General features: G+C 48.9%; 1 protein-coding gene across 12 annotated transcripts in view; it reads right to left on the bottom strand.

Annotated features, from left to right (window-relative positions):
* Window positions 1–12,223, bottom strand: part of EIF4G1 (eukaryotic translation initiation factor 4 gamma 1) — a 1,670,216-nt gene that overhangs the window by 234,086 nt on the left and 1,423,907 nt on the right. For all 12 annotated transcript variants that reach the window (XM_069618798.1, XM_069618805.1, XM_069618804.1 and 9 more), the window contains 2 exons: window positions 2,279–2,394; window positions 1,966–2,138 (listed from right to left, as the gene is read on the bottom strand). In XM_069618798.1, coding sequence (XP_069474899.1) covers window positions 1,966–2,138; window positions 2,279–2,394 — 289 coding nt within the window. The remainder of the gene's footprint in view (window positions 1–1,965; window positions 2,139–2,278; window positions 2,395–12,223) is intronic.

A 12,223-nucleotide genomic window follows, 5' to 3' on the forward strand; every position in this document is an offset into this window, starting at 1 on the left:
GGGAACATTTGCGAGGAATGGTATGGATGCCCCAGTGCCTAGAGTAGAATGTACTCTAGGCTTGACGGGCAGTTCTCTCTTAGCAAGAGTTTAACAGTGTGATGCATTTGACAATGAGATAGCTGATTTAGAGACAGTAGCCCCTTCTCTACCAGCTGCCACTGAAATGAAAAACTGGTTTGTTTTCCTCAGTGGTTTAGTTCTTTCCAGGTAGAACATGACCGCACTGCGCACATCTAGTGTGTGTAGACTTCTTTCGGCCATGCTAGTGGGATTCTGGAAAAAGGTAGTTAGTTCAATGGACTGGTTCACATGGAACTTCGATATGAATTTAGGCGCAAATCTGGGGTGCGTGCGCAGGACTACCTTATCCCTGTGGACTGCAACAAAGGGGTCTACAACAAAGTGCCTGTAGTTCGCTAACTTTTCTGATAGAAGTGATAGCCACCAGGAAGACCGTTTTATAAGTCAGGTCTTTCAGACTTGCTTTATGCATAGGCTCAAAGGGAGCTCCCATGAGCTTGGTCAAAACCACATTTAGGTCCCATCCAGGAGCTGGGAAAGAAATGGGAGGATAAATCCTCTTAACCCCTTCCATAAAGGCCTTAATCACCAGCTTTTCTGTTGTGATGTGGTGTCGGTTGACAGAGCAGCCAGATGAACCTTTAGGGAATTGAAGACTAACCCAGTGTCCAATAGATGGGATAGGTACAGCACAATGTGTGTGGGTGAGCAATCGATGGGATTGACGCCCTTGGAATTACACCAGATAGGGGAGACAGTTGTTGCACGTCCTGTGTTAGTCCTTCCTAGGATATCTGACCCACCACTCAGGGCAGAATCTAAAAGGAGTCCTTTCCATAGCCAACAGGGAAGATGACCAGACCAAAAGGGTAAAGAGGGGAAAGGAGGAAAGATACGGAAAATATGGCCACACCGACCCCACTCTCCCTACTGTAAAGGTCGGCCAGAAGGCCCGACCGCGTGGAAAATCCGGCCGCCGGATCTTAGGCGCCGAAATCCACCGCCGTAGACGAATCCCTCGCAGTCTTCGTCAAAGATGTTCTTGTGACCGAAGTGACTTAACGGGGAATAACTGACAAGTCAGTATAAGATAAACAATGTCTCTTCTGTAAGAGCTCCGCTATGGAGCGACCAGTTATCTGGGCGGACAAAAACAATCTGAGGGACCTCCGCACGTGAGGGATTTTGGGGACACTACATGTCACGATAGGGAGAGTGTTACAGACACGCCTATGCCGACGTTACCTTTCTGTCCTGAAAGACAAGATGCAATACTCTGCGGTTACCATTGGATGTCGGACTATATGCACAGCTTGTGATTCTAAGCAGATTAACAAGCATCAGAATTGTAATTACGGTGGTGGCGTGTGAACATAGATCTGCTGAGAGTGGTTTTAGCTGTTCACCATTTGTGCCCAAGAGTTATTTTGGCTTTTGAAAGTCTTCATTTGGGGAGTGAACCATGTGGGGGACAGTCCATTGCGAGATGGTGCAGCTGTGAGAGGAAGTAGTGACCACCAGAGTGGCTTGGGTCAGATATGTCGGGAGAGGTTGAGTACCTCTAGACTGTCGACCAGGGGTTGTTGGGCACAACAAACCAGTTATTGAAGTTGCCCAGTAATGCAAGTGTTGGGTAGTGTACTTGAATGGTAGCTAGCGAGTCAGATTGTTGGCAAAATGTCTGTCATATCCAGGGGTTCTATATACGAGTGGGAAGCTCTGAGTTTTGAGGAGTTTTACTCGTAGGGATACAGTTAGCGTTGCACATCCGTTTCAGTGAATGAGATGGAGAAATGAGGTTTGTAGGGGATCGCTATTCCGCCACATCTGGAAGGTCTGTTGTGGGGGATAAGCGAGTAGCCAGGGGGAATGCCTTATGCGCAACTATGAAATATATGCATTCAGGGCAAGCCTAAAGCACTTAAAGCAGTTATATCTCACCCTTTGTAGTACTGTTCTTTGGACATGTTGCCAGCTTTCACTAGTTGATAGAGCAGCAGACCAATTCTCTCCCGGGCAATGTTGCTTCTCTCCAGCGTAGATTCAATGCCATTTCGTACAAAAATGAAAAGCAGCGTAGGTGAATTTAGCTCCAGCACACACTGCAGAGCTTCCTGCAAAGAACACAAATCGGAGCATTCAGTGTAATGCCATATTTTTATATCACTTGTACCGAACACCACACCAATATTTTAGGAGAATAACTGACTCCAGCCCCAATCCACCCCCACATCTAATCAGCCTGCCCCCTCACCTTCAAGTCATTGAGGTGTAAATATTCCTCAATGATTGCCTTGGATTTTTTCTCAAGTTCTTCTTCAGACATGGAAGGTTTGGAAAGAACAAGGGCAGGCGCTGCTTCACGTTTCACTGTGTGGGGAAAAGAAAAGCCATGTACCCCAAAATGTTAATTGAAAATGTAGAAAAGATTTACCACTCTGAAGTGAAAGGGCAAGAAAGGCAAATCCTTGTCGCTAGGAAAGGATAGGGTGCATGTTTATGTCAAGCCACCCCTTTCACACATTGTTTTCCACTAGCCCACTTTTAGTGGCAAAGAGGATAATCCTTTTTTATCCAACTTCCAATTGCAACCTGTAGGTGGTATTCTTCCCCATGGCACATTTCTTTTGGGCGGAGTCCACACTATATGCACATAGTACCCAATAAATCACTTTTTCCCCAGGACCGTTATCAAATTCCACATCTCCACCAGACAGATATGACAATGCATTACTTACCGTAAAAGCATTTCTGATGATTGTATCTGCTTAGATTCACATGCTGTGCATAGGTCCGACATCCAGTGGTCACTGCGGAGTATTGCATTTTGTTTTTCGTAGTCGAAAAGGGACGTCGACAAGGCGTGTGAAATACTATCCCTATAGTGACGTGTGATGTACCCACAATCCCTCACGCGTCGAGGTCCCTCTGTTTGTATTTTTCTGCCCTGAGGGAGCCTTCTAGACGTGAGTGTGTACAGAAAAGAGAGATATAAAAGGAAGTCTATGTTCCTTCCATCCGAGCGGGGAGGAAGGGTGGGCGCATGTGAATCTAAGCAGATACAATCATCAGAAATGCTTTTACGGTAAGTAATGCATTGTCTTCTGATGCTTGTTAATCTGCTTAGAATCACATGCTGTGCATAGACTAGCGAGCAGCACCCGGAGTTGGAGGTGGGTTATGAGAAGGAACAGTAGAGAAAAGATGTCTTAATACTGCCTGACCCACCTGGGAGTCAGATCTCGAGTGTGCATCTAGACAGTAGTGTTTTGTAAAGGTGTGCACAGAACTCCAGGTAGCTGCTTTGCAGATGGACTCAAGGGGAACATTTGCAATGAATGCTATGGACGCCCCTGTGCCTCGAGTAGAGTGTGCTCTAGGCTTAAAGGGCAGTTCTCTCTTAGCAAGAGTATAGCAGAGAGTGATGCATTGAACAATCCATCTAGAAATAGTGGACTTTGAAACTGCATCCCCTTCTCTTCCTGCTGCCACCGAGACGAAGAAATGATTAGTCTTCCTCAGTGGTCTCGTTCTTTCCATGTAGAACATGACCGCTCTGCGCACATCTAGTGTGTGTAGAGTTTTTTTCTCCCAAGTTGGAAGGATTTTGAAAGAACGTTGGCAGTTCTATAGACTGGTTTACGTGGAATTTCGATATGAACTTCGGAGCAAACCTTGGGTGCGTGCGTAGAACCACCTTATCTCTGAACTGTAACGAAGGGGTCTAAAACAGAAAGAGCCTGTAGTTCACTTACCCTCCTGATGGAGGTGATAGCTATTAAAAAAGCAGTCTTAAGAGTGAGGTCTTTAAGAGATGCTTTGTGCATGGGTTCAAAAGTTGAGCCCATGAGTCTGGTAAGTACCACGTTAAGGTCCCATCCGGGAGCTGGGTCAGCTATCGGGGGGTGTATTCTCTTTATTCCCTCCATGAAGGCCTTTATAACAGGGATCTTCCACCACGACACCTTGAGTTGGGAAGTGGTGTATGCAGAAAGTGCCGCTAGGTGGACTTTAATGGAATTGAACACTAGACCTGAATCCAACAAGTGGGTCAGGTATAGAACAATATGTGTGGGAGAGCAGTCATTCGGGTTGATGCTTTTCCCTCTGCACCAGATGACAAATCTCCTCCACTTGCTAGAGTAGCAGTGGCGAGCGTTAGGTTTTCTGGCTTCCCTGAGGATGTCCATGCATCTCTGTGGGAGCTGTAGATGTCCGAATTCTATGATCTCAGGAGCCAAGCTGCTAAGTTCATGTTCTGGGGGCATGGATGCAGAGTCCTGCCCTTGTCTTGTGACAGCATGTTGTACGGGCAGGGGAGTTTCACTGGGGGAGATAGAGACATCTCCATCAAGTGAGCGAACCATGGCTGTCGGGCCCACATTGGGGCCACCAGTATCATGGTTACTTGTTCCTGGTGCATCTTGTGCACCACCTTGTTGAGAAGGGGAGTCGGGGGGAAAAGCGTAAACAAATTTCCCTGACCATTGCATCGTCAGACCGTTCCCCTTGGATTGGTTCTGGGGGTACCTGGAGGCGTAACTTGGGCATTGTGAGTTCTCCAGGGTTGCGAATAGGTCTATTTCTGGGAATCCCCATTGTGTGAAGACGTCGAAGACGATGTCTTCATGCAGTCGCCATTCGTACTCTTCGGGCAGGGGGAAATCTCTGCTGAGTTTGTCTGCCAGCAGATTGAGTTCCCCTGGTACATGTTCTGACAGTAGGAACATGTTCTGTTTGAGAGCCCACTTCCATATATTTTGGGCCAGTTTGGACAGTCCTGGAGAGTGGGTGGCCCCCTGCTTGTTGATGTAGTACATGGCTGTGGTGCTGTCTGTAAGGACCAACACAGTTTTGCCTTGTAGGTGTTCCTGGAAGGCTTTTAGCGCCTTGAACACAGCTAGTAGCTCCAGTAGATTTATGTGTTTGGATGCTACTTTCGGAGTCCACACTCCGTGAGCAGTCTGATGGGATAGGTGAGCCCCCCCATCTTGTTAGGGATGCATCTGTGGTTAGAGTGGCTTCCGCCGCAGGTGTGGCAAAGGGTTTCCCTTTTTCCAGGTTTTCCTTTGTCCACCATCGTAGCGAGAGAACCAAGGCCTGCGAGACCACCACTGGATCGTCCCATAATCCGGTGGCCTGACAGCACTGGCTGTTGAGCCACTCTTGCATAGGGCGCATGCGCAGGCGCGCGTGAGGTACCAAATAAATACACAACGCCATCATGCCTAGCAAGCGCATTGCTTTGCGTACCGTCACCTCTCGACCGGTCACATATTGAGGGATCTGAAACAGCATGTTTTGGACCCTCTCGTTGGAGGGGAAGACAAGGCCGTCCTTTGTTTGAATTAGAGCCCCTAGGAATTGTTTGATTTGGCTGGAGTCTAGGCTGGACTTCTTTTCGTTGATGGAGAAGCCCAACTGGAACAAAAGGTCTACAGTCTTTTGGGTATTGGAGAAGCATGTTTCGTAAGAATCCCCTGTTACGAGCCAGTCGTCGAGGTAAGGGTAAACTGGGATGGACAACCTGCGCAGGTGGGCCACTGCCACTGCCAGTACCTTCGTGAATACCCTTGGTGCTGATGCTATGCCGAAGGGTAGCACTCTGAACTGATGGTGTTTGCCCTCTATCATAAACCTGAGGTATTTTCTGTGCGCTGGCAACATTAAAATATGAAAGTATGCATCTTTCATGTCCAATGTTGTCATGTAATCTCCCTGTGATAGCAGTAGGATCACTTCCTGTAAGGTCACCATACGAAACTTCTGGGGTTTGATAAACTTGTTCGCTGGGCGCAGATCTAATACAGGGCGCATGGTCAGATCCTTTATGGGTACAAGGAAGTACACTGAATAAATACCTTCCGTTACCTGAGATAGAGGCACGACCTCTATGGCTCCTTTGTCCAGCAGTAGTTGTACTTCTTGTAGAAGGATGGCAAGGTGTTCCGGTGACATGCGTCGTCCCCTCGGGGGTCTGTATGTTGGGGAACTGTTGAATTCGATACAGTATCCGTGGGCTATGGTGGAAAGTACCCAGCGGTCTGACGTTATTCCCTCCCATGCTGGAAGAAAGGATGTTATCCGGCCCCCGACCGGTGTTGCATGGGAGGGGACACGAATCTTCGCGTCACTTGGTGTTGTTGGGGGCTTGGGGTGGACCCCCGCCCTCTCCCTTTGCCCCTGCGCTGTCCTCTTTGGCTGTACTGCCCACTATTGGTCTGGTAACTGGTGGCAGGGTACTGTTGCTGCTGATTCTGCTGTTGGCGTTGGCCACGAAAAAAGCGTTTGTTGCCATAGCCGCGTCTGGTAGTGGGCTTAGAGATCTGGTCAAGAGTCTTGATAGTATCGAACTCTTTTTTAGCCATTTCCAGAGCCTCATCCACCGCCTTCCCGAAGAGGTTTGAGTCTTCAACAGGTTTATTTATTAAAGACGCCTGTGTCTCCGGTTTGAACCCTGAGTTGCGCAGCCATACATGGCGTTTTAGGAGTATTCCCTGAACCAGGGAACGTCCCGCTGTTTCAGCAGCATCCAGAGAGTTCTTTACAATACTCTGGTTGACCTGGGTTCCTTCGCCAATAGTTGAAAGCAGGCGTGTACGTAGTGGCTCTGGCGCTTCTTCGGCGTCCTTGCACAGTTTGGCCCACTGCGCGTCCGCGTAGCTAGCTAACAAAGAATTGTTGTTCGCAATTCTTGCCGAAAAGGCAGCCGAGGATGTGACTCTTTTAGCAAAGGCATAGAACCTCTTGCCCTCCTTGTCAGGTGGTGCCTCACTGGTGGACAGCGGCACCCCTGCCCTCTCTTCCTTGTATTAGATACTACAAGGGAATCCGGAATGGAATGTCCCCTGATGTACAGCGGGTCTGAGGGTGAAGGAGTGAAAAGTTTTTCAATCCTTGGATTGACTCCTCTGATTAGTGCGGGTGTGGATAGCGAAGGGATGATTCTTCTCTTCACTGAAGCGAGGAGGGGAATGGTCTGGCTGACTGGGGGTTTCTCCTTAATTACTCTTTCCACAAAGTCTATTTCCGGAGAGATCTCCCCAGTGTCCAGTTCGAAATGTGCTGCTGCTCTGCGCAACAGGGCATTGAATGTGGGCTGATCGTCAATGGGAGACGTGTTTCTAACAGGTGATTTGTCAGGAGGATTTAGGTTCAGGACATCAGTGTCCGAATATACTGATGGGGATTGCCAGGGATGAGAAGGTCCTTCTTCTGGATTTTCTCCGAAGCCTTCTCCTACCATGTCTGGGCTGTCTTCCAGACCTTCCTCTTGGTTCTGTCCTTCATTGTCCACAAAATCATCCTCCTCTTCTAAGTATTGTTCCTCACCAGTGAGGTCATACACATTATGGAAGTCTAAGGGTGTGTTCTGCCTCGGGTATTTGGCCCTGGCGTCCTCCTGAGGCCCTTCTCTTGTTCTCTTGGGAGTGGGAGGGTTCTGGGTGTTCATAAACCTCTCCATTCTCTCCATGCAGAGATGGAGCCTTTCCATGGTTTCATGGGGTACCCCTGAGCGGTCTAGCGGAGGAAAATTAGTGTTATCTTGTTGAAAACGGCTCAACCTCTCCCACAACGTCGAGGAAAGTGTCCCGTCGCCCTCCGAAAAGCCTTCCGCTGTGCTGGGGGCCCCCCCCGACTGAAGGGGGTAGTCCCTGTTTTTCCACGGGCTTTTTCGGCGTGTCTTTCGACCTTTGCGTAGCGCTCGACGTGTCTTTCGGCGTACGCTTCTGGGCGTCGGCCACAACGATCCTCGCCAAGCTCTCTGACTCGTTTGTCAGCGGAGGGCTGTGGTTTCGACGTTACGGGTGTCGAACGCTCTACGGCGGCGTGCGCTCTCTGCTGGTGCGCGCCAGCCGATGGTTTGGGGGCGGCGCCCTTATTTGCCGAAAGCCCAGTCGCTGGTCGCGGCTGCGAGAGGGGCTTCGAACCCGAACGGTCCGAGGAGGCCGCCGGTGTAACCTGCGTCTCCTTGGGCGCTGATGCTTTCCTCGTCTTCGACGAAGAAGAGCTATGGGTTGTGTGTTTATGTGTTGTATCGTGTGCGTCATCATCCCCATAAGCAGGGCGTGAGCCGAGCCCGTCGGGGCCGGGGACAGACGACACGAAGAGCGCGAGCGCTCTTTAGAGGGGTGTATGACTTCTGTAGCGGAGGTCGTGTTATCACGTTCCTCGTCACTGTCGGTGGTAGCAGCGGCGGGTGAAGACCCGGCCTTCAACATAGCGTAGGCCGCCCACCTCTTGACCCTACGGTCTTTTAGAGTCTTTGGCTTTAGAAGCCGACAAGCCGAGCAACCCTCCTCTACGTGATCGAGGGGCAAGCAGCGATTACACCGTGAATGCTTGTCCTTCCAAGTAAACTTGCCCTTACAAAGTGGGCAAAACCTAAAGGGTGTCCTCTCCATAGCCGAGGCAATAAACCGTGATAACTACCCCAAGGGAAAGGAAGGGGAAAAGGAAAGGCATTCTCAGAAAAAGAATCAGATGTCCCACGACCCCACTCTCCCTACTGTATTTGGCCTGCGAGGCCAGGCCACGTGTTCGGCAACGCCGAAGGATCTCCTCCGCTCGTCCCCTCCGTCGAAGATCTTGCTCGGCGGAGACAGCTTCACAACTGCGTCGAGGGAGGGATCGATATATTAAATCTTTAAACAGGAAAAAACGACCAAAGGTCGAGGAGATGGAATCTGCAACGTCTCTTGAGGAGCTCCGCGTAAAGGCGACCAGTAGCTGGGCGGAAAAAAACAATCTGAGGGACCTCGACGCGTGAGGGATTGTGGGTACAACACACGTCACTATAGGGATAGTATTTCAGACACGCCTTGTCGACGTCCCTTTTCGACTACGAAAAACAAAATGCAATACTCCGCAGTGACCACTGGATGTCGGACCTATGCACAGCATGTGATTCTAAGCAGATTAACAAGCATCAGAAATATATATATATCAGACAAGTTGTTGACCTCTTGCATACCGTTTTTTCAATGTCACTGTAGTCGAACCAAGAAAAGCCAACCTAGGGTTGATCAAGGTTATTCGCAACTCCAATTGAGCAAAGCCACTCTTCAGTGTTGACCAAGCAACAAGTCTGAGCTAAAGAGGAAGAGGGCATTGTTTTGGAGTACAGGTACCCTTTAGCAGAAATAAGGAAAAGCCCCACACAGGGAAGTTTCAAACATAAGGACCAAGTTACTTACCTGTAACTGTTCTCCAGCATGGGTCTGGCATGGATTCACATGCTCACGAATATTCCCCGTAAGGCTGGGAATCCTTGGTAAAGAAAAAAATCAGTTTCACTTTTTAACTGTCTTTCTCCTAACAACCAATCACTGGTCTCTGGGCCATACTGCCCCCAGCCAATGACTGCCCTCCACCTAAGCCCCTCTTCTGGCAGTCATCTTCAGATTTGGTAGCATGTAAAGTGGCAGTAGGACCAAGAGAAGAGCCGCAGAGGGGTACGCGGGAGGGTTTGCATGCGAATCCATGCCAGACCCATGCTGGAGAACAACAGTTACAGGTAAGTAACTTGTTCCTTCTCCAGCATGGGGTCTGGCATGGATTCACATGCTCATGAATAAAGAATACACAGCAGTACACACATGCATCTCTTACCTTATCACCAGGCTCACCTTCAAGCAAACAGGTTGCGTAGCACTGCATGGCCGGCACTGGAATCCTGGTTGACGCAGTAGAATCTCGTGAATGTGTGCGTCGACCTCCATGTAGTATCCTTGCAGATGTCCAGCAGGGGCACACCAGACAGGAACGCCGTAGTTAAAGCGATCGCTCTGGTCGAATGGGCTCTCGGACGGCCAGGCAACTGTCGGTTTGCCAAACAGTGACAATGGGTGATGTAGCCGGACAGCCACCTGGAAATGGAAGCCTTGGAGAGGGCCTTCCCTTGGTTCACAGGGCCAAAGTTCACAAACAGTTGCGACATCTTCCTAAAACTCTTGGTGCGATCCACGTAGAACAAGTTACTGACCAACTGTAACGTTCTTTCGACTGGATGTTCCTCCCACGCATTCCTCATCTTGTGATTTGTTTTGCCAGCTTCGCTGCTTCGTAAAAAAAAAAAAAAATTCGCCAGAGGGCGCTGTGCTCGAGGTTGTGGCATTGAATGTCCCTCGACGGGCTCCGTACCGTGTCGACGTCACTGATGGTATAAAGTAGCTCAAGCCACGCCCGTTGGCTTCAGTTCTGTTTTTTTGAGGAAATACTTGTGGAACATCCAGGCGTATGCTGTGACTGATCCATCGTGAGAGGAAATTGTAAGAGAACAAACTGTACTGTGGGGTAGGTTGAGAGGGTCGCTGAGGAATACGTGGGAGGAACATCCAGTCGAAAGAACGTTACAGTTGGTAAGCAACTTGTTCTTCAAATGGATTGTGTCCTCCCACCTATTCCTCATCTTGTGATAGACTCCCATAGCAGTGACCAATTTGGAGGTGGGAGTGCTAGTTCTTGTTTTCATGTACAGAGTGAAGTACCGCTCTGGCAAATAGCCCCTCATTGGAGGAGGAGGCATCTAAGCAGTAATGCTTGATAAAAGTATGCATTGATGCCCATGTTGCAGCCAAGCAAATATTAGCCATTCCCCTTGTGGAGGGAGCACGTAGCCCATCTAATGGGTCTTTTCCTGCTAATCTGTAACATTCCAGTATAGCTAGAATAATCCAGCAGGATATGGTTTGTTTTGTCACCGCTAAACCCAATTTACTACCTGTGTAGCACACAGAGTTGGTCGTCTTGGCGTAATTTTGTCATTCTTGCAATGTAAAAGCTGAGGGCCCTCTTGGGGTCCAGCCTATGTAATCTCTCCCTTTTTCCCAAATGAGGAGGATAGAATGTTGGTAAAACTATTGTTCGGAAACTACTTTCGGAAAGAAAGATGGTTTAACTTTCAGAATTACTTTGTCTTTGTAAAATGTGGTGTATGGAGGTTTACATGAGAGAGCCTGCATTTCACTAACCCTGCGGGCTGATGTTAATGCCACAAGAAGGACAGTCTTTAGTGTTAAAAGCCTCAATAGACAGGAATGCAGAGGCTCAAATGGTATACATGTTAGGAATTTAAGAACTAAATTTAAATCCCAAGTTGGAACATGAAATGGTAGGTGGATATACAATTGTAAGTCCTTTTAGGAACTGTATTATTAATGTTATTTTAAAGTAAGAAACCTCTTCCGAGGAGTGCTTAAAAATGGACAGCGCAGCAAGATATTCTTTGATTGTTCCTATCTGGAGCCCCAGATTGGCTTGATGTAATAGGAAGCAAAGTACCATTGGTGTGCTACATTGAAAAGGGGCCATATCCCTATCTTTGCACCAGTTACTGAACTTATTCCAACGACACCGGTACAAGGATTTTATTGCTGGCCTTCTGGCCGAAAGCAAAATCTCCATTACGTCATCCGGAAGATCCCAATCCTTGTATCTCAACCTCTCAGAAACCATGCATGAAGGTTGAGTGTGTTGACTTCTGGATGGAGAGCCAGACTTTCCTCTTGCGAGAGAAGATCCTCTCTTTGTGGAAGACGTACTGGAGGGCAGTTGAACATGTCTAGAAGGTCCGGTTATCACGTTCTCCTGGCCCAGTCCGGGGCAATTAGGATCATGGTTTTCCTGAACTTTCTCAAACTCCTGATTTACTTGAGGAATCACGGGGACTGGAGGAAACCCGTACAGCAGGGGAAAATCCTAATCCACTACAAACGCGTCTCCTAGAGCTCCTCTAGGGGGAAATTCCCTTGAGCAATACTGATCGCATTTCCGGTTTACCGTGGTTGCAAACAGATCCACTTGAGGGGTTCCCCAAAGGGCGAAGATCTCCAGAAGGACTTCCTGAGCTAACTCCCACTCGTGGGAGACTGCTCTGCCTGCTCAGAGCGTCTGCTGCCGTGTTCTGCTCTCCGGCTAGGTGAACTGCCGACAGATTCCTTCTTGTATTGCCCAGAACCAGAGCTACATTGCCTCTCTGCACAGAGGAAGTGATCCTACGCCCCCTCTTTTGTTGAGGTAGTACATGGCCACTGTGTTGTCCGTCATTATCAGGACATTCTTTCCCTGTATGGGGGGCAGGAATGCCTTCAGCGCTAGTCTGATTGCCCTCAGCTCCAATAGGTTGATGTGTAGTTTGGACTCCGATGGAGAACAACGTCCGCTGATTGTCAGATCGTTGGTGTGAGCTCCCCACCCC

The sequence above is a fragment of the Ambystoma mexicanum genome, chromosome 10 (genome assembly GCF_040938575.1).
Source record: "Ambystoma mexicanum isolate Mex_15411 chromosome 10, UKY_AmexF1_1, whole genome shotgun sequence".
In the NCBI taxonomy this organism is placed as follows: Eukaryota; Metazoa; Chordata; class Amphibia; order Caudata; family Ambystomatidae; genus Ambystoma; species Ambystoma mexicanum.